General features: G+C 47.3%; 1 protein-coding gene across 1 annotated transcript in view; it reads right to left on the bottom strand.

Annotated features, from left to right (window-relative positions):
• Nucleotides 1-20,732, bottom strand: part of LOC124418118 — a 45,081-nt gene extending 24,349 nt beyond the window's left edge. The window contains exons 1-2 of the mRNA XM_046943931.1: nt 20,526-20,732; nt 19,885-20,317 (exon numbers count right to left, since the gene is read on the bottom strand). Of these exons, the coding sequence (XP_046799887.1) occupies nt 19,885-20,317; nt 20,526-20,732 (640 nt within the window). The remainder of the gene's footprint in view (nt 1-19,884; nt 20,318-20,525) is intronic.
• Nucleotides 20,733-22,975: the final 2,243 nt, after the last annotated feature.

The following is a 22,975-nucleotide window of genomic DNA, read 5'->3' as shown; positions in this document are numbered from 1 at the left end:
GGATACTATTTCTCTGCCACGGATTTCAGAGAAACTTACTGTACACACTGGGTCTGGCATTTGAGATTCCAGGCTGAGCCAGGGGATGGGGGGAGGCAGAGGCAAAAAGCATTTAATATGAACAAAACATTTTTTGTGAAAGTCAAATTCCTTTTTGCGTCCATGTGCCACGCAGTCAGCATTTTTGGAGTCTTAACTGATGCTCTCACACAAGCAAAGTGACTCCCGAAAATGCACCATTACAACTTAATATATCCAGTATGTAATTTGTACTTAGCAGAGAGATATTTAGGACCATTTGCCTCCGCCATAAGACTTTCAGCTGCACAGTGGGAGGTAGCGCTTCAATGAAACCTTTGTTTTTAATCTTCTGATACAGTCGCTAAGGCAGTTGGCGGGCTTTAAAATTACATCAGTTTTCTTTTTAATCCGGGGTTTGCAAGTGGTAGTTTTGCAAGCACCCACCAAAGCACAGCATTTCACGGGTAGAACCACCACTCTTTTTCCTCCCGCAGCGAGGACTGAAATCAGCATCTAAAAATGAATCAGAAGAATTAAGAGGAAAGTTGCCCTGCAATCAGGCGGATTCCCACAAGATCTCAGCCCCAGGTCCATCAGCTCCCTTTCCTCTCCCTGAAATTAGATTAGGGCACAATGAGGCCTGAGCCGGACAACCACGGGTAGCAGAGGTTTCAAAGCAGCCCCTCTCCTCACCCAGAAAACCCATTTCGGGCCGCGGCGAGCTGGGTGGCGGTAGGTGCGGGCATGGGGCTGTTGCCTAGTGTTCCACTAAGCTCTGCCCTCCCCTAAAAAAAAAAAAAGAAGAAAAAAAAATCCTTCATAATTCAGGCAACAGCTGGAAAGCTTAGCTTAATGGCCTGTGCTTAAATGTGGAAGGTCACAGGGTGCTGATCTAAGGAACGGAGGAGGCTTGCTCAGCCGACTGTTGACGCTGGGTAAACGGAGGAGGAGGGGACGGGTGTGCATCTGAGGACCCGCGCCCCGGCGGGCGAAGAATAGGAAGCGGCTTCTATTCAGGGCTCGCAGGGGTCCGGGACCAGTGGGGAAAGGCAACAAGGCCCTTCGCTGCCTCCAAGTTACCTTGTATTATACCGGGATTAAAGTACATTTAGCTTCTCTATTAGCATACTTTAGCCCCATTTAGGCTTACTTGATGTTTCCGATGGCCTTTGATCAGCCTTGCATGGTGCTGGTCAGCTTCGGGACACAGCAGTCAAAAAGCGAGACTGTGAAATTATCCTGATGTTGAATCTCACAGGAGATATTTCTGGCTGTTTTCATTCACTTGTCCCCAATCTTTGGGCTCTTTCTCTCTCTCTCCAGCTCGGGAAAATAATTTACACATTCTTTAAAAGGAGAGGGAGAGAAAGAGTGAGATATTAAAAGAAAAAGGTAGCTTAGTGACCAGCAATAATTAGCTTCTTGTTGGAAATCAGCGCAGCCTTGTGTGCCGGTGCTGGAGCATCTATGAAAAATACTATAATTTCTACAGTGCCTGGCTTTTTATTGCTTACATTTGCATATAAATTAAATCCATATTGTAGCTTTAAGGCAAGCGAGGCTTAGAACGCTGTACAGCTCAGAGTCCTATTGTTTTACATCTACTTTCTATACTGTGGTTAAATGAAAAGGGAGGAGAAAGTAAAGGAGGGAGAAAGTCGGCTTCATAGCCTTTTTAATTGCTTCTCTGCCAATTAAAACCAAATTAATATTTAAACTTTGTAGTGCTTTGAGAAATTGTTTACAAAATCCTCTTCCCGATGTTCGGCGCTGCCTGCGCCTACGGCAATATCGATGTTGGAATGTTTGGTCGAAGAAAACAAGAAATAATTACAGAAAAATTCTGTTTTCTTTTAAAATATTTTACGGACACAAACGCTGCTCATCGAGCCGTAAACCTGCCGAGCGCGGGCCCAATCCCTGCTCCCAGAGCCGCGTCCCTTCACCTGGCAGTGCCTATGGGCAGCGTCTGCTCCCCGGTGCCCACCTTCACCATCCCTTCCATGTGGGTCTCCCTGGGGCCACGCATCGGGGCAGAGCCTGGGAGACAAGAGATGAGTAACAAGAAGCAAACGGCGCCTCCGAGTCTCCCTTTAAAAATTCTTTAATGAGATACAGTACGGTTGCGTTGTGTTTTCGGTTGGTGTTTTGTTTTATTTTTCATTCTTTTCTTGGGCTAATGCCTAGTACGTACCAACCACTGGGCCACATTTTTAGGAAACATCTAAATCAAAAGTCAGAAGATTACACAGGGATATGAGAAATGCTGGAGATGGCAGGAGGCCAGGCTGGGCCTGCCCTCTCCTCCAGCGAACAGTTGTTCCCCACAACAGAGTGCTTCTCCCCCTCTCCCTCCATATGCTTCCTTCTCTATCTGAAACGTGGTCAGATTGGTTGCTTCTAGAGCAGCATCTGGTAGCTTATAATATATACCCTCTGGAAGAAAAAAAAAGAAATATATTACATTTGTACAGGGCAAGACCTTGCTAGAACTCTGCCCCTTGTTCTCATGTCTGACATTAGCTCTAATAACAACAGCCCTGCTCCCTGCCATTCCCCACAGGGCCCTGAGCAGCTCCTCCTGGTCCTCTCTTAATCTTTTCCTTTTTTGAGGGTTACAGACCTAGTTTCACTAACCATTTTGGAGCCTCCAATCTACAAAGTCGCTATGGGACTTTGTTGTACTATTTCCATGTCTGTAATATTCCTGCTGTAATTAGGTAATCAAGACTATGCACCTTTCCCAAGTGGCCTTTCGAGGTCGATTTTATTTATTGACTTATTTATCCCTTATTACACATTTCAGAAATACTGGTTGTGATACCATCAGCTGGGCACGTCGCTAGTCTTCACAGCTGTCTGCTTTCTATCATAATTTCCTTTTTCCTCTTTCCCATCACCCATTCACTCATTCTGTCTGAATTTTGCAGCTGTTCATATTAATAGAGGATGTTAGAAGCACTCACATGCATGTTGAATTGTAAGCCTATGCATAGTCTGTTATGGACAACAAGAGCACGGCTTGGGCTGGCACATAAGTAGAGACATTGGTGGCACTGGCTTAGTGTGAGTTTTGAGCAGAGACAGCCCCTCAATAAATGTTCAGATGATGCCTCAGATGAAAAAGTCCTGGGCTGGTGCTCATGCATTGACAATGATAATCTGCATCAGTACTAGAAATACTCTTCCTGAGGAAGTTGACTATTGACTCAGCCGTGCTTCAGTAGTAAAAGTTCACTTCTCATCCCCACAGCAGTAAAATAATTGCCTTATAAATTTCCACCTGTATGTTCAGAGCTTCCTTATCACTTATAAAACAACACTCTCTAAGCCCATCCCCTCATTAATCTTTGGGAAATATATTTGGTATAAAGCTCCATTTCTTTATTTAAAAAATATAAAAGTCTTCTTCCTATCTTCACTGTTTCTTGTTCTACAGCCCATGCCCAGTCTCTGGTTGAGTTTGTCCTTTACTTTAGAGACCTCTGTGTCAACCTCAAGCTCTACCCTTAGATAGATGGCAAATTTCCTCATTATGTGTTTCTTTCTGCTGCTCAAGACTGTTGGCATATTCACCACTATGTCCTGGTTTCCAAATATTTGAGATATTTGAACTATCTTTTTTTTTTCCATATCAACCTATTAGTTATTTGTGTATTCTTCATTCTCATATTCTTATGCTTGATGAAATGCCAATCCTTCCAAAGCAAAGCTGACTGTGAAAATGGCACTTTGAGCACTGATGCTTTTTAAATGGTATGACTTTAAGCCTTTCTTTCCCTGTCTCCAAAAATGGACAATGAATAAGAAAATAATGACGATTGGCAACACTGACCAAGGCAGCAGTCACAACCAAACACAGCTTAGTTTGAGCCTTCATAGGATCATAGAATCATAGAATGGCTTGGGTTGAAAAGAGAAATAATGATCGTCTAGTTTCAACCCCCCTGCCACGGGCAGGGTTGCCAACCACTAGACCAGGCCGCCCAGAGCTACTCCCAGCCTTCTAAAAGTTCAGTTCTTTATTGGTCATTATCTTTTCTTCCTTATTGTTCCATGTTCCTTCAAAATCAGGGTGTGGGAGCCCCATCTTCATCAATGCACCTGGTGGAGGATCTGCTCAGAATTCCCCACTCTTGTGAAATGTTCAGCCTACACCTGTTGACCCACAAGATTTACAGAGCTCAAACAGACAGCTACAAGGGCAAAATAAATTGAGTCCAAACTCCACCGCATTTATATTCCCCTACGAGTGGCTTTCCTCAGTGTTATTTAGCCCTTCACATTTTAGCTTTGTGTGTTGCAAACCCCATCTTCTGGCAGTTTATCAGCTGTCTCCAGTATCAGTTTCAAAATAGATACTAAATACCGCTCTCGCACCTTGCAGCGGCACTGATTTTCAAACATATCAAACAGCTTTTCTGCTCTTCAGCCGTCAAAGATTATACACTGAGAATAAATTACTCAGCTGGGTGCGTTGTTTGTAGGCAAACCCAGGCAGTGACAGCATCGGTAGTCCCTGTGTTTAAAAGCATGTAAAACACCTTCTCTGTTCTGTGCTTTACATTGCGATCCTGGGAGCAGCAGCTCAGTAACATCCTGCCTGCAGGCAAGGCCAGGACAGAGATGCCAGGCTCTCGTAACTGCTGGGCTTTTCACACTCTCCAGTTTAGTTCTTGCCCTACATAGAAAACAATTTATGCAATTCATCATGATCCCCTTCCACCTATCACCATAGCTTGGATTCCTTTTCCTATCTTCCTTCCTTCCCTTCTTCCTTTCTTCCTCCCTTTCTTTCTTTCTTCCTTCCTTCCTTCCTTCTTTCCTTCCTTTCCTACTTCCTTCCCCCTTCCTTCTGTACTTCCTTCTTTCCTTCCTTCCTTCTCTTCATCCCTTCCTCCCTTACTTCCTTTTTTTCTTAAAGGAGAGTAATGTATATGCTGAGTTTCAATATACATTTCCCACATCAAACAGCTTTTTGAGGTTTCCTTACTTTTTTCTTTGTCCTTTTTAATTCCTCACTGCAACACAATTTCCAGTGTTGTCTGCTGCATCAGTGTATTGCACCCCTCAAGCACAGCATCACATTCCACTAGAATTGCTGGATTACTTTATTCACAACTCTAGCACCAAACTAGAAGCCAGAATATGTTTTATTCATTACCTTTCTTTTTCACAACTCAAGCTTCCTAAAATACATTCATACAAATGCTCACAAATGGTAAATTTTACTCTAAAGTTGAAATCAGTTCAGTCAAGAGCTGACATTTCTTTGGGACAGAAGCAGCATGAGTTCATACATACTAAATCAGCTTGGTGAGGACCTCAAATGGTACCGGAGCCAACACAATAAGTCACAAAATATCTGAGATCCTCAGCCATCTAAACTTCAGTCTCCAGGCCTGTAGGGGATTTTCCATTGGGAATAAAAGGAGATAGGGTACTCCCAAAGGGAATTCACTGCTCCCTCATTGTCACAGGATAAAATACCTTTTTGAAACACCAGTTTCTCTCCACTTGATAGTGGAAGGTGCTCAGAAGATAAACATGGGTATATCCTCAACTTTTAGCTAGCTACAGAAGTACCTTGCCATGGACAACTGGCAAATAATCCATAATTCAAATATGTTTGCAGGAACAATTTGTCTAACTATTTTGACAGAACAAATTTGAAGGGGAAAAAAATCTGCTTGCAGGCAAACAGCAAGCATAAAAGATTACTAAATTCCTTTAATTAAAAAAATCAGAGCAAATAGTGTTCGTGTTGATATTAAGTATGCTTGTGAAGCAGAAATCGTTTAAATTAAGCCTTACATATAGTAAATGGAGGGATAGGCTTCTCACTGTGCATTTGATGCCTTCATTATTGCTAACTATAATGTTGGCCTATTCATTTTTTATTAGTAGGGATTGAGGTACTGGGATTTTATTAAAAAAAAAAAAAAGTCAAGAAATGTTTTTTTTCTTCCAGTGTTCTGCTTTATTCTCCAGATATTTCATAAGTTCAGAATCTTGCTTCTGCCTGATACACAAAACAATCCCACGGTAAACAAGGGAGAGAGGGTTGTCCTTTGGTATAATAGCTGTAATGCCCAGCTATTTCTCCTTCAAATAAAGCTTTCCTCTTGTAGGTGCTCTCTAAATTTCTTGAGGACACGAACCTTTCCTACATGCCTCTCATGCTGGCATTGTTCAGTTATCATTGTGGCTTCCTGGTGAACGGTCAGAACAATTCATGTGCATGAAATGCAACTACTCACCGATGGTTTGCCCTTGGAGCTCAGCCTAAGTAGAGGACTTCTATTCCACTGCTGTCATGTAAATGCTTTAACTTGTTTCAAACCTAATGATCATCCCTTTCAAATAAAGGGACTCACTCTGGGATTGTGGCTTCAGCTTTCACTATCTGTTTGTTCTGGTTAATATGAATATCAGAAGGGTAAAAGGAGAAATCCTTCCAACTAAAAACAGTCACAAAGAGACTGTCCCAAGAGGTGTTTCAAAAGTAGGTGCTGCCATTTTTATTAGCAAATTGCTAAAGCAAAGGCACTGGGAGGAAAATAAGTTGGGAAAAGTCTCTCAGGATATACTATTGAGAAATTTGCTAAGAGAGTCCTAAGCTTAAATTACAGAGCAGAGTTTAAGATATTTGGGAGTCTTACATGGCAGAACAAATTCTCTTTCCCACACTAATGGCTGTCTCTGTCTGTCTGTCAGCTCAGAGTTCAATCACGTATTCACAAGAAAGTATGGGTCAAGTCCTAGGATGTCTGTGTCTTATAGTCTTATTCCTGGCTGACAAGTGCTACATCTAAATCAGCGTATGGCATTAAGTTATAGCCTGGAAGCAGGCTGGGGTGGTAAGATCCATTCGGAGGACGAATGCTTCTCATTCCCCCCAGCCCTCAGCCTGCACAGGCCACACTCACACAAAGACACAACTTGCAGCATCACTTCTCTAATTTAATTCTGCAAAATGAAAGCTTAGCTCAATAATAATATTGTGTTGGACTTGTCTGGGCAAGTGCCTATCTGGTCCAAGTCAAAAGATTACACACCAGCAATAGAAATTTATTCAGAACAAAGATGCCCTGGTATAATAAGACCATCTTGCTTCATGTAATTATAATTCATGCATCCAGAGACAGCTGTCCATCAGATATATTGTATTAGCTGGCTTTGATTTCTATAATGAGTTTTATTAGTATATTTATGAGGAAGAATAGCGGCACATAAAGAAGTTATGAATAAGTTATTGTGTGCAGAAGCAACATTTGGGATCTTCTAAATCCTGCAGCAAAGCCAAAGTCTGAATGAGTACTGAGACTGAAACATTCTCTGTGTCCAAAAGATGTTCTACACGGACCTGTTTCATAACACAATACGTCAGCACTGCCCATTGTTTTCTTTAACAGCCGTTAAATGATTGGATTTATGTAAACAAGAAATCTAAAGGGGTCTGAAAAACAATTTTTTTAAAGTGAACAAGAAGGTCAAGGTTTAACCTGTCTTTTACATTACAGTTATGCCCAATGGCACTCAATGAAGCAGACTGACCAAATACATCTAGTCACCCCAGCTACCAGCCAGCAGACCAAACCTCCTGCATTGCTGTCTGCACTACTCACCACCATCTCTCAGCTCTTCAAACTGTACACCAACAGCTGGTATGGTTCTGTCTGCATGAGAGCTGGTTCAAGAGGTACGACAGCACATCACGAGCTCTTCATAAAGCCTCAGTAGTTAAGAGAGTGATCCCCATACAAAATGTCTGTTTTAAGGAAACTAATCTATGAGTAGTCAAGGCAAAGTCTTGTATGAGTAGTCAAGGCAAACTCTGATTAAAGATAGGGCTCGTATGCAAAAGAAAAGGATGAAGTATTGTTGCCTTGCACAAATAACAAGAAGAGTTGGCTACTACAAAAGCCAAAAACCTCTTCAGTGCACACTAGATAGTGCTACTAGACAAAAAAAGAGACCAGGTAGAAGTCCTCAGTTGATCTGCAAAGTCTCTCCTGGGACCGGCAAGTCCATTAAGCATGCTTAATACCTTCATCTATATTCCTGACACCGTGCTTTGCTGGCGTGAGCTGGGGGTCTGACAGCTGAATCTCACAGCTGACTTCTGCTCTGCTGGCTAGAAATACCACAGCAACAGAAGAGGAAGAAGCTCTTGCTCTGTCAGAGAAGAAGCCTTCAACACAAGAGAGCAGCTTGGTTTACCTATTGCCTTGCTGCCATGTTAACCTGTCGGTACCAGTAAGAGCCAAAACAAATCCAGTTATTTTCTGGATCTTTCTTCTCAAAAGTCTTCCTGAAAGCTGAAAATTTCCAAGGTGGCCAGGAAAGGTGGTTGAATGGAAAGACTTCAGCAGCTGCTTCCTTGAAGGAAATTAGTGGCAAGCAGCAGGTCCTGTGTGAAACCTGCATGGGACTCAGCTGAGGTGGAGCCTCAGTGTCCCAGGTATTGCCTGACCACCGACAGAACCTATGGACTGCAGCTGTGGTAGGAACAGCATTCAACCCTCAAGAACTTATTCAACCTCCAGAAAGTACAAATCATTGTGGATCTGAATGATCATACTAGGATAGTAATTGTAAAAAAAGGAAGACTCACAGTAAGAGACACTCAGCTGTCACAGTGTGAGGAGCAGTGATTAGCCAGGTTGTTTATTGCCCACAACACTCAGCTGTGCACAGCTCTGCTGACACCGTGGTGAAGGACATGGCAGCTGTGCTTGACCTCATTCCTAGCACCTCCCATTGTTCTCAGAGCCCTTTATGTGACCATCACCCCAATTAGGAGCTGGGGTGCTTCCACAAATGTTTTGTCCTTCTGCTTTGTCAAGGAGAGATGAGCTGAATGCCACAGAAACCTCTGAGAAGGAGAAAATCACAGAAGAGGACATTTAGGGATCATAATGGCAATGAGTGGTAAGGAGAGATGATTGCAGAACTTCATAAATTTTAATCAAAATATCAAAAGAGTTCACTGTCAGTGCAAAGATATCCTTCTCCTAATGGGAGGACAAGCTAAAGCAGTAGCTTCATAACATCCTTTGATGCCTTAGGATAGCAGGACCCCCGGAGCTGGCTGTGGCATCCCACAATATTTCATTAGTATTGAGATCCTTAACTCCCTTTATTGGATCTGAATTTGGGCTTCTAAGATCTGACCCGTGAAGAGCCAGAACTTTCAGAGTGCTTTTTGATGCACACTTCAGGCATTTATCTCCACGCATTTACAATCAGCACGTGGCTTTGCCACATTACTGGCATCACTCTGATGAAGCGCTCTGCTTCCAAATCATCTTTCATGTTGCTCTTCTCTTGGAACTTTGGGGAAAGTATGTCTATATTAGGGGTAGAAATTAAAGGCAGGAGGATGGAGGCTAGGACTTTGTTCTGGCCATGTATTTTATTCAAACAGGAATTCTGTGACTCATCCTCTTGTAACTGAGACTCTTGAAGAAATAGGCATTTCCCACAAGTGGATTTGAAAGGAATATCCACTATGTTAGAAAAGGTACACAGCTCTATTCCCTTATGTAGTAGATTAAAAAGGAAAAAAGAAAAGAAAAAGGAAAGAGATGAATGTATCCTCTACGGAGAGCTATTGGACCCTATCTAGAAATGAGCATCAATAAGAGGCCACCAGGCCAACCACTGAGTCCCTGCACACACTTTGCGTTTGCTTCACACTGTTCACTCTAATCTCTCATAGAAGCTAAAAAAAAATCCAAAACACTGATTTCAAAATCTTCTTTCCTCTTTATTTTATTTTATTTTTTTCTATACAAGCTCTAAGATCCATCAGATAATGAGAGAATGAGGGATCAGCCTGACGTGTCCCTTAAAACCAAGGCAAAGCAATGTGACTGGAAGAGAAGACGTGAAAGGAAAGAGTTAAGCAGATTTATAATTGCTTCCAGAGAGCAATTATTCAGTCCCTTAAAAATGCTGGTAGAACAAAATGGAAAATGAGCATGGTCCCAGCAGATAAATGATTAATATTTGGGAAAGGACCAGAGCAGGTATGGATCTACAAGGAGAAGGAAATGGCACTTTAACAAGGTTGGAACTCAGGCTGCGGAAACTCATTACATTTGAGTTTTCCTCTCTTAGCAAGAGTGAAGGACCCAACCCCACTTCTGCCCACCCTCAGCCAGGACGGAGAGCTCCTACGTGCGCTGTTTGCATCATATTTAATAAAGTTGTGGCCTCTTGGCTTTCACCACTGCATTCTCCAGTTTTATTTCCCAAGGGGTCCTAGCAACAGCAACACACAGTAGTTATAATGTGTCATAAAATAAATATTAGCAAAAGCACACGCAGACCTCCACCGGTTTAGAACTGGCTTGGCATCGTGGTTCCTCTGGTGCATGCCTCAAAAAGCAAAAGTTGTCTGCAGATGGGGAAAGTTTGTTTGTTGGGCTTGGCTTTGTTTTTGCCTCAACATCACAGCCAGTAGAGGCAAGGGCTGGCATAGCACTGCTGTTCCCATTGCCCTAATCACATTGCTCCTGAAATTAAGCCTGTCAGCACATCAGCCGTAAGCCCCTCCTGCAAGAGCTTAATAACACCACTGCGAACAAAACAGAATTGCTTCTAGACTTAAACCTGGTGTGCAAGACTTCTGCTTATAGTCTAAATCTTATGCATTACAGGGAATATAAAGAACATGTCTCAGATGGCTAAGTATGCAGAATCATAGAATATCCTGAGCTGGAAGGGACCCATAAGGAAGAAGTTCATCAACAGCCTCCCTCCTCACCAATCAATTTCCCCACTTTTTAGGCTCATCTCAGTCTCTACTTCTCTTATGAGTGTTTCTATTTTTTTCTGTTTTTTTCTTCTATGAGTGTTTTTACATTCATCCAAAATCTACCCTAGTTGCTTTGCATACCAAAATGTCCCACTTATGAAACTGAGTCTTCAGCATGTCTTGCAGGAAAGCCCCAGGGCAGAGCCTTGCTCTGTAACAGACTCCTTGTACAACTCTATGCAGATCATTTGGCTCTCTTTTCCTCAGCTCCACGATCATAAAGTGGGAACACTCAGGTTGCTCTAATTCATCTCGCAGCCGTAATGATAAACACACTGTGAAATGCTCTGAAATGCCTTTGATGAAGATTATCTGCTGGACAAACCAGTACAGAGCCAGAAGGGAAAGCTTTGTTGCCACTGTAAATTCACTGTGAATTCAAGTGCAGAAGTGCTATTCTAATCCAGCCTTAAAATTTATTTGCTTTAAAAAGACACCAAGCAAATAGATTCCTCTATTAAAACAATATAAGTAAGGTTTCTTTTCCTATTAAAAAGCAGTGTAGATTGCATGCACAGTATGTGGCACGGCATACAGTCTTGCCATCAAGGCTTAGGGTGGCCATGCTGGAGCTGGTGCTGGCGTGGTGGATCTGAAAAACACCATGGAGTGTTTCTGCTCCATCAGGTCAAGATTACCCTTCCTTAAGACCTGCAGTGCTGACTCAGATGCTGGGTGCCATGGAACCTGGGGCACAGGTTTGGAAGTTGCTCCTGTCAGCTGATGCACAAGAAGAAGAGGTTGCCCAGAGAGGTGGTGAATGCCATGTCCTTGGAACCATTCGAGGTCAGGCAGGACGGGGCTCTGAGCACCTGATAGAGCTGTAGGTGTCCCTGTTCATTGCAGGGGAGTTGGACCAGGCTGCAGTTAAAGGTCCCTTCCAACTCAAACTATTGTATGGTTCTATGATTCTAAGATGCCCCTTCCTACAACCATGGCTATGAGAGTGAAGCTGCAGACACAGGAGAGCCTGAGAACACATCTTGCAGAAAGGACAGGTGAAGTTGGGTAATGCCACAGCTGATAACATGGACAAGGGGAAGGAAAAGAACTAGTGCTGGATTAAATAGAAATTACATATACATCAGCACATGTTGATGGAAGTGACCAGCAGGAAGGGGCAGGTTGTCCTTTCCGTAAGCTGAGGACTCAGCTTTTTGCTGACAAAACCTCCAGCCTTGCACTTCCCCTTCTGTTTGCCTCTTTTTTTGGTGAGGTCTCTACCCAAGTGATGAACATGGTGAAAACTCACCCCATGTGCCTTTTCCCATCACCCCACAAGTAACAACAGCGGGATCAGCCAAAAACACTTCTCACAGAGTTCTGGGGTTCACAGGCCAGAAACAGACAAAACCAAAGCAGAAAGCACAGGTGGTGCTGTGGGCATGTATTCACTGTGCTGGGGAAGCTGAGGGTGCTGAGATAGGGTCTCCTACCAGTCCTCCACCATCAATCTTAAAGCAGCATGCCAGCATGGACACGCAGCAGCTGTTGCGGTAAGTTCATCGGATAGCACTCACATTTATTAAAGTACCTCTAGCACACTTACTAAAACATATATTTAGCTAGGGAAAATAATCTTGCCCTGCCTATAAAAGTCAAAGTTTGCCTTTATAAATATCTCCGGGAACCCTGCACGCATCGGAGGAAATGGTGACAGCATGCGTGCTCAGCCTCCTTCCCAGAAAAACTCTCTGAATAAAATATAAACATGCTGAAATATAAAGAACAGTTTGGTGAAGATAATGAAATCTAGTGAAGCCAATAATTTACCCTGTAAATCATACAGCCACTTCTCCCTTACAGGTTGCCTGCCCTGATTTACACCTTACACCTTATTTCCGAGCTTCTGCCCGCTTTATTGCAAGCACTCAGGGCAGGCTGTGCGTGTCTTGGTTGCTGGCACACCCATTCATTCTTACCTTGAGGTGTCTGTTCTCTACCATAACCCATCGGCTTGACTCACTTGTTCTTTTTTCCAGTGTCTTTTCACAAGTTCCCAAGGAAGGAGAAGGATGGACAAGGCTCTGTGGCCAGCCAACAGCGAGCCCCTTCTTGGCTCAGTCCCATCCTCATTGCTTGTTCTTTCCTCTTTTAGGTATAAACAAGCTGAGCTGATGGAGTATCTCTACGAACTGGAGAGGATGTGCCTGGCAGGGTCTGCAGGTACTTGAGGTATGGTGTGCAGGGAATGCTCTGCCCATGCAGGCACAGCAGTAGGGAAAGCATTGCATACCAAGGAGCCATTCCAGCGTGTGCTCCCTCAGTATTAAGATCTCTCCAGGATTTCTGTATCTGGTAATATTGCTCTTGTTTCAAATTCTTCTCACAGTTTCAAGGGAAAATTCTTTGTGACAAACGCTGTTGATTTAAAACTAATGTTTAGCCAGAAATGGGTAATTGTATTAGACCAAAAAAAAAGCTGCTGTAAAATCGGCCCCAGTCTGATTTTTAATTTACTGCATCATCAGCTACTTTTATGATACTATTTAATCTGCTGAAATAAAACTATTGCTCTATGAATGTCTCTGACGTTCAAGGAAGATTGTTTTTAGCCATTCTGCTCTTGGGCCCAGGAGCTGTTAATTATTCTACAAATTATTCCCACAAATGCATTTATTTACATTTGTTTTAATTGTCACAATGCTCAGAGAAGTTATGTTTTACTGTGAAGTCGTTTTTAACCCTTGCAGAGGGAAAAGGGACAGTGCCCATCACTGCTTCACACTGGTTGGGAATCCTCCTAGCTCCTTTTGCCTTTCCGTGGAAAAACAACTCCCAGCAATGCCAAAACAAAGCCCAGCAGAGCCAAAACATTTCCCCATGCTTTTCCCATGAGTACAGCCGGGTGCAGCATTGGCTTTTGCCTCCTCTGGGGTGAAGAAATCAACCCCAAGGACCTGTTCTAAACCCATCATTGCCTACAGCACAGCCCTACTGGGTACAGCGGCTCTGGGGCTGTGTTCCTGCACAGACTGCAGGCTAACGTCAGGCAAATCATAAAAAATAATTCTGCTTTTTCTTGGCTATTAACTTCCTCCAGAAATAGTGAGAATGGAGGTGATGCAATGGTACTCCCTGGAACAACGGACCGCCAGGTGAGAAAATCGTGCCTCCCACTTTGGGTGAAAAAGATTACCTCCTTCAAAAAATATCTACCGCAAAACATAATCCACCCAAAACCACACTTAGTTTGAAATAAGAATGAAGCCTGTTGACTGTTCTCTGCTCTTTTCAGTGAACAGCAGCAGCTCTCATAAAGATTACCTGTGGGATAAATGGATGCAGTGGGAGGAAAAAGGCTCCGGGTGTGACCAACAACGTACATCTGTGGCACGCGAGCTGCTGGGTTTCAATATTCCTCATCCATTTGTATTGCAGCGTTAGGTTTACTGGCCCTGCTAAACACCTGGGCACCTGCCTGCACCGGTGGTAGAAGCAGACTGTTGTCAGATCTGTTACAGACAATCAAGTGATGGTTACAAGACAAAATACGGTAAAACAAATAGTTCTTAATGCTGCGCAACCACCTCTTGTTTCATCCAAACAACGTCTGTTTGGTTATTTCCTTACGGTCGAATGCCTTCTCCCTGGGCAGACAGCAGAAGTCTCTTTTTACCTCGGTAATTAGCTTGTTTGAAAGCTCCCACAAATTCTTCCTATCATAAATTTTGCATTGCTCCACGCACAATAATGCACATAAAATTAAATAAACAATTTAATTAATTTGATTAAAATTAAATATTAAACATATTGTGTATAAGAAGCCCGTGTCTTTGATTTAATTGGGCAGGAGTACCCAAAGCAGTTTGGGTAACAGTGAAAAATAATTAAAAACAACAAGTACGGTCGCCTCTGGGTACGAAGAGTAGTTGGGAGCTTTCTCCTGAGAAAGGTTTATTTAATTAAAACTAAACTAATCTTTGGAAAACACTTGATAAGCATTTCATAATACAAATCATAATCCAAAAATGAAGCTTATACTTCGCCTACGTGATACAGGAAAATAACATTAAATAATTCAGTTCTGCCACCAGCCACTTTCCTAGCACAGAATAATTCAGCAGAGAGCATGTTTACCACCTTTACATTTTCTGTACTGTTTAGTTCATCTGGATATTTATTGGTAAATTATAGGAAGGCATAATGGGTCCGTGAGCGATAAGGCTGAGGGTTAATGCTCTATTTGGACTGGTTATTGCCTCTCGTAGCTGTGACACCAGGCTGGCATCGAATCCCCAACCAGTTCTTGAATGACACCTTTCCAAGGTAGAGAATATTACTTCCAGCATCTCCCACCACCAGAGTAGGAATGGATTATTTATAAGGTGGTGTCTCTATCAATACATCCTGCTGCCGAATGATTGCATTTCTGATACCGTGCGGTGAGCACTGCAGCTCTCTGCAACATTTGGACCCTTCCCAACGTGGCCAACCACGGCCAGGCACCCAGCTGGCTGCCCTGCACTGACGGGTTTATAGGGCATCTCAAAAACAAATGCTTCATTCTGACACCTGGACAGCAGCAGACTCTCCAACAAACTCCAACAGGGCACTGATGTCAAGCGGATCTCTAAAAAACGATTGTGCCCAAAGAGATCCTAATTGACGCTCTCAAGCAAGTGCCCTGCATAACTGAGTGTCCCTCAAGTTGCACAGAGCAGCTTTAAAGGGATCGTATAATTTTGGTGACCTCAGAGTACGATGCCAGTGGGCTCCAGCACGTGGATGGACACGGCCCCTTCTGCTGCCTGGATCTGCTGGGCAACCCAGGTTGTGCTTTGTGAGAGTTTTTCCTGGGAAGAGGCTGTTAGCCGATGCGGAGTTTCTTCAGTTCCTCTCCCACCCCCAGCTTTGAGCAGAGGACGCAGCGATTTATCAGGAGTTTCTGCCTAACAGAGGTACAAAGGGGCCCTGTACGGGGTGTGGGAATTTCCCGCATGTTGATGAACCTCCTACTGTAAAAGACTGTAGACCAAATCCTTCAGTCCTCACACAGACAAAAGTCCACATCGACTTCCCCCAAATCTCCCTACAAACACCCATTCAAGTCAACGGTGTTTTGCCTGGGCGAAGGCTGGGGGTTTGGCCCCATGGTTGTCGCTGCAACTGGGCATCAGCAGAAAGGGATTTACCACAGCACCAAGCCCCAGCACTGTGTCCTGGCTCCCCTACAGCCCCAAACACGGTACAGCCACCAACCCTTGTCCCTGCATTGCCATCCATGGGGACAGCCACCGTGCCCCTGTCCTGCCTATGGGAGGACATAGCCCGTAAGGAAGGAACATCCAGAAAATAATAGAAATGTAACAACGAAAAAGGAAAGTGGGCCCGTTTTTATTTGCTTGTTTTGGCCGTATCATAGCTCAGCCCTTCCTCGCCATCGTGGTTCAATATTTACTGATCGAAAGTATAGACCGGCTGCGAGGCACAGAGATAGCGATTATCATCAGAAAGCAACGGGCACTAAAAGAATGGCTCTTCCATTTCCAGAATGTAAAACAGACATTCAGAAGAACAAACAGAGCAGGGAAGAAACGACGGTCATTTGCAAGTAAAATATTACCAAACAATATAACATTGGATTAACTGTTTCATGTATTTATTGTGGAGGAATATATAGGACTTTACATGAGAAACTCGCGGTACAAGCAAGAAACAAAGCAGCCTTTTGAACAGCCGCCTTTTAACTTCGGAGCTCCTGTGCATGCAGCACAAGGGCTGCTCCCACCGAAGCAGCAGCTCTGATTGAGTTCAGGATTGGGCCCCATGGTTTTAAACTTTCCTCCTGCAACGTCCCTTTTGGTAACATTGCAAGCCCCCCAGCCTAGGTACATCGATGTGCTTTAGACAGGAACGTGTGAGATGGCAAAAAGGCAGCAAAGATGCACTGTGGGGCTGATGCTGAAGACTGCAAGAAAAGGAGAAAAGAAAGAAAAGGAGGAGAGGATAAAGGGAAAGCAACACGCAGGGAGTCCAATCCTGCACCAGTGAGAAGCAAAGCACTGAGCCTGCAGCACGGCAGTGCGCTGGGTGCACTGGACATGACCTGCCCCCATTTCTGCCCTTTGTTACGGTGTGCTGGGAATGCTGGAGTGCAGGGTGTGCTGCTCGGGGCCACACTGTACTCCTTGGAGCTGTGGGGTTCCAAACATTGGGGCGGCTCTACGCTCTGCCTTTATACATTTTCTCCCTTCTGGCGTTGTCTGAAATGCTCACATAACTCCTGCGAATTGCTATGTGAATTTGTGGCTACTTCACGACTTTTTCGTAAGCTCAGCAACATGTCAAACTGTGCCTGGGTCCCATTGTAGAGGGCAGAACCTGTGCAGAAACAGCAACACAAAAAGAGCCGCAGTGCTCGGGCTGATCACTTCTCCCTGCAAGCACAACAGCCAGCCACTGGGATAAGGAAAGCACAGCATCAGAGATGCACCAGATCAGAGCGAGAGGTTTCGGGCTGGGTTAGCACAACCTTTGCTCTGCTTGATACCGGGGGCCGGGCTGGGTGACTCAAGGAGTTGTCTGCAAGTCCGTCTGTGTTCTGTGCACAGAGAACAGCTGTATTTATTTGAGGTGCTCAATTTCTCCATGTAAGCACACTCTGTCATAATTAAGTGATTGTCTAAGCTTTTAAGCTGCTCGGAAGCAGATTCTGAAGTCCTGCTTTACTGTCAGCTTCATACATGTGGAATTCCTATGGAACCCAAGGGCACAGGCATGGGTAACTTTGATTCTGGGAATTCTTACTGCTGGAGCAGGAAAAAGCTGAAAGAAAGGAGTCCTTAAACAAGAAAACCATCAGCAGGACTGAGACTCTAATATGTGGTAATAGCACTAATGACCTCATTCATGTTCAGCCACATACATGTGGGGTTTTGCTCCTCGATGTGAACACAGTCATACGGAGCTGTGTTTTCACAGCTCAGCCTCCCAAGCCCCATCCTGCTGCCACTGAAAGCCATGGCAGAGCTCCCAGCTTCTCCACTGCTATCAGATTAGCTTCGTTTCATGGGCTGAAGCGATCTAATAGATACCAGGTGGCCCTGGTAGAGCCTGTGTGGTCTACAAGTAAGTGAAACATATTTTAAGAAGTCAAATATGAAACAGCTACATCACAGAACCTGCAATAACCCCAGCTGGTATTATTATCTATGGAGGACACGATCAGTATCTAAAATGTAACTCCATATATATTTATATGATACATCCTACAACAGCCGTGTTCTGAGGTAAACTCAGCTGCATGTTAAACCACTGCAGAAACAGATCCATATTTACGCTCATTTCCACAAGAACACATAGCTCTCGTGTGTTTTCACTTAAGAGAAAGAACCCAAAACAACCTTAAATTAATCCAGAAATCCACTTTAAATATGTGAGTGGGTGTGTAAAAGGACCTACAGAAGTAAAGGCTGCATGTGAACTGCCCTGGCTGCCGCTGCGACACTTAGCTCACCCACTGCTCCATGTCATGACCCCGTGCTGTGAAATCCATACGTGCTCCAGCAGTACAAACTGGAGGGAGATGGGGCAGTACCTGGGCAGCACTGTGCCATATATACATATATCCTGTGCAATGGGTGCTGCTGGAAATGGATGAAGACTTCCTCGGTGCTCTCTGCTGGTGTGGAGGTGGGGCTCAGCCCAGGTCAGGTGAAGCTCTCTGTGCTCTGCTCTGCAGCAATGGGTGGGAAGCGCCCTGCCCACCCCAGGGCCTCACCCTGATTCACAGCACGTGTGGAGAGTGAGCTCAGTGCTGCTTGGTTTGCCCATATGAGCTCCCACCATGGCTCAGTGACCCAGGAACATGGGGGAGATTCCAAGCAAAGCTCAGCCCACTCCATGGAACCACCCCAAAAAAATCAAAGCGACTGATCATTTTTCCAATCCAGTTAAAGATTCTCAGACGTGATGAGGTCTACCATGGTTCCAACCCAGAGGGGATGTCTGCTGTGCTATTTGCATGCTGGGGCTTGGCTCTTCTGCTCTGCTCTTCCCTTGTAGTTCCCCATCCATAAGAGATGGATGCTCCATCCCTGGAGACATCCAAGGTCAGGCTGAATGGGGCTCTGAGCAACCTGATCTACCTGCAGGTGTCCCTGTTCATTGCAGGGGAGTAATCAGCATTTCATTTGGTACCCAAAAACGCAGTGCTATCTCCTCTCTTATCTGCTACCAGCCGTCCTCTTTCGTCATGGATTCGTCTCCTTAAGAAGTTCAAATACACGCACTTTCCCGATGAAGATCTTGGAAAGTACGTTCAGAAGTAGCCTATTTTAACATTAATCACGTTTAACAAGACTTTTACCAGAGCGGGGAGAACGCGGAACTAATCGTTGGAAGAGCTGGTCAAGTTTATTGCAATGGGGAACTGTCGGGCAATTATGATTTATATATTCGGGGGGAGATAAGACGGGTATTGTTCTCCGGTGAGAGGGGGAAAAAAAAGAAGGAAACAAGAAAACCAGGGCTGGTCTCGAAGTTAATGGCAGTTCCTTCCCGTGCTCTTTTCACAACGGAGGGGAAATGGTTATGGTTAAAAGGCGGGGGGAAGAGGGAAAAAGGAGAGAGAAAAAGGACCAAGGGATCTGCCCCGTTAACGCCGCAGCTCCCCGCGTCCCTGTAGTGCTCTCCTGGGGAGAAGCCGAGCACAGCCCGGCGCGGTCTCGTCCCGCACATCGGGAAAGCGCTCCGAGGGGCACCGGGATGCGGCCGCCCCCCTCCTCCCCCCCCGCCCCGCTCCAGGGTTGTTGTGCTGCTGCTGCTGCCCGCTGCGCTCCGAACAGCCCGAGCGCGGATGAGAAAATGAATAAACAAATAAACAAAAGTTGGACTAAACTAAGACAAAGGCGAAATGTGCTCGTGGCCCTGCTCGCCCCGGCAGCCCCGTCCCTCCAAACCACCCCTCCCACCCCTCCCCGACGGCTCCGCGGTGACGCAGGGAAGCAAGTTTTCTGCGGATCCCCGTTCCCTCCGAGCGGACGGTGACCGTACACAAACCGACCGGAGCTCTGCTTCGTGCGGGGGTTGCTCACCTGGTGCAGTACGGATCAGATCCCGGAGCAAAGGACTGCAGTGCGCAGCACAGCCCGATTCCCGAATCACCACCACCACCCCCGTAGGGCACAGCCGCGTTACCCCGTCCACATTCACCTTAAATCTCTCTAAGGCATTGGATGAGGAGCACAGAGGTGCACCCAACGCGCCGCCCGAGGCCGCTCCGTGCCCCGCACCCGGCAGACGGTAAAAAGTTACGGATTTGTTTTCCCGACTCACAGCTCTCCACTGTTTGCTCCGAATTTCACCCCTTTGCCGCCCGGCAAAGCTTTCCCCGAACGGTTTGAGATCGAACCGGGAGCGGTGGAGCCGCGTTTCGGTCCGCTCGCAGTTTAGTTGTTGTAAGACGGAATGAAAAGGGATCGAACCGCTGTCACCCCCGAGATGCCGCAGCCCCGACGGGAGCCGCCTCTGCCCCCCACCGCCCAATTCGAGACCTCACGGCCCTGGGGGGTCCCTGCAGCCCCACCACCCCCACCTTCTAGCGGCTCCGGACAGCCAAACGTGAGCGCCGGTTCGGCGAGCAGAGCTCCTACCTCCGCTCGGGCGCAGTTAGCGCCGCTTCGGACCTGACTCGACGGGGAGGGAGAGGTGCAGCGCGTGTTAACGTTCACTGTACAACACCGGGAGCTCCGCTCTCATCGTCCCGGGACCCGCGGGGGGACCCTCCCGAGCCGCCCCGCAGCCGCTGCGCCCTTCGACGGAGGGAACGCGGAGCCGGGCAGCGCCGCGCCCGCAGCCCTGAGAGCGGCGGGGAGGAGAGAGGAGCCCTCTTGTAAAGCTCGCGGCCGTCGGAGCCCTCAAGATAAACATCATTAGAAATCATTGTAATTGGGATTGTGAAAGCTGACCTCTGACCCGCCGGGCTACGTGTCACAACCGTGTCTGCTTTGATTCCTCGAAAGGCGGCACAAAGGAACAAGCTCCGTGACAGGAGGCAGTGGGATCTGCGGCCCGGCCCGAGGGGACCGACGGGGGGAACCGCACGTGGCCTCCCTCCCCCGTGCCTCATTTGCATATGCAAAGCAGCCGGGCGCGGGGCCGCCCCGACGGCGGGACGGGGGCAGGCGGGAGGGACGGGGGCGGCCACGGGGCCCTGGGAGCGGAGAGAAACGGGGCCGCTGTGGGGCCTGACGCGGGTAGGGAGTGGCGGGGGGAGGTGGGGGGGTTCTCCTGCTGCTACCTCCGGGGAGCGGGTGTTGGAGGGGAGCTGACCATCATTTCCGATGGGTTTTCCTCCGGGGCTTTACCGCTCGCACGTCGCTCTGTCCGCCTCGTCCGGCCCCGATGCAGGGGGTGCTCTCTGACCGCAGCTCTATGCCACAGCCGGACCCATCCGACGCGGGGAAAGGGGCGGCCTCGCTCACCGCTCCGCTGCCCTCTGTGGGGTTGGGGATGGCACACGTGGCTCTGCCCCTGCCTCACCCGGGGTACACCTGTCCCCAGCGAGGCCGGACCCGATCCCCTTGTCCGCTTCGCTCGGCGAACGCTCGCAGAGAAATCCTAACTGCATAATTACCCTAGCAAGCCCGATTTGCTTAAATAATCCTCCTTAGGCTCCCCTTAATCTGCTCTATATTCCCCCGCTGTCCTTATCCCTGCCTGGTCCGGCTCTGCCGAGCTTGGTCTAGCACCGACCCCGCGCCCAGGAGGCAGCAGGTAGGCGGGGTGGGGGCAGGGGGAGGCCGGGAACCCCTAGCCTTAATGTCACCTTAATGTCACCTAAATGTCATTCGCGTTCTGGGCGGGGAAATCACGCCGTGCGGGTGCCCCGTCTGCTCTGCGGCCGCACCGAAGTATCCGACGGCCGTAACTGGTGGAGATCCTCTGGGAGGGCCGGCGGCCGCTTTTTAAGGAGAAGTTGGCGTTTTGGTCTCTGCAGCTCCGGGGAAGTGCGGGAAGGAGGACGGAGACAGAGATCTGAATTTAAATCGGGGCTGGGATGGGGGAAGGCGACTTCTCCGCATCCCCCCCTCTCCCCGACGGCAGCGAGTGGGGAGCGCGGTCACCCGGCTCTGGAAGTGCCCCCAGCCCGGCCCGTGCTGAGGAGGGCTCTTCCCTTTGCTCGGTGCAGAAAAATTAAGTTTATGCTTCAGTTTCATCGAGAAAAGGGAAAGGGAGAAAAGAGTGAAGAACTTTAGATGGCGCTGTGCAACATTTCTACAAATCCTCCGAACCTTCCCCTGGGCCTGCAGAGAGGAGCGGGGACCTCGGCGGGGTGGGATATTATGGGGTGGGATCCGGGGGGTGGGGTGCAACGGGGTGGGGGGTGGGGGGAGTTGTCCGGGCAGGGCAACCCCTGCCTGTGCCTCCAGCCGACCTCCGTGACAGCACGCTGCGGGACGGCGGCGCTGAGCAGAGATGGTTTAAAAAGGAAATAATAATAATAATAGCAATTATTTTTTTTTATAAAATAGTTTTTAAAAAAAAAAATCAAACAAAAATCCCAGAGGCCGTTTCTCGCTCTCCCTTCCCCTTCGCCTTATGGAAAAGCCCCTAAAACCTCCGACGGGGTGAGGCCGAGGGGCCGCACGCTTGCCTCTAGGTGCTGGGTGCTGCCTTTCGCCCACTCTTAAGCCCACCCCGAGCCCACTCCGGGCCCACTATAAGCCCCTTCTGAGCGCACCCTAAAGCCCCCGGCCCCACTCGGCCCGGGCACGGCCTCGGCGGAGCCGCGGGGAGCCGCGCACACAGCGGTTGCGGGATTGGGGCTCCGCGCTCGGCTCTCCCCCGTTTCTCACTTCCTGACTGCTCGGGGGGCTCAGAGGAGCCGCAAGCAGCGGCAGCCCCGTCTCGCGTCCCGTCAGAGCGGCACAGCCCGGCCCTCGGAAGCCCTCAAAAGCGAAGCGAGGAGTAATGGGCTCCGCGCATCCCCAGCGGCCGAGCAAAGGCAGCGGGCCGCGGCACGGATCCTCCCGCAGCCGCTGTGTGCGGAGCGGGGGAGTTGCGGGGCGATGCCGCGTCGGCTCCGAGCAGAGCTCCGAGAGGCTCCGGGAGTCCGACTGAGGGAGTGCCGCCCCGCGTACAGCGCTTCGTTCCTCGTTAAAAAGGGAAAACGGGAAGATAAGA

The sequence above is a fragment of the Gallus gallus genome, chromosome 7, assembly GCF_016699485.2.
Source record: "Gallus gallus isolate bGalGal1 chromosome 7, bGalGal1.mat.broiler.GRCg7b, whole genome shotgun sequence".
NCBI classification, from domain to species: domain Eukaryota; kingdom Metazoa; phylum Chordata; class Aves; order Galliformes; family Phasianidae; genus Gallus; species Gallus gallus.
Note: the sequence above shows the minus strand (reverse complement) of the source record. Positions and strands in the feature narration are given on the sequence as shown.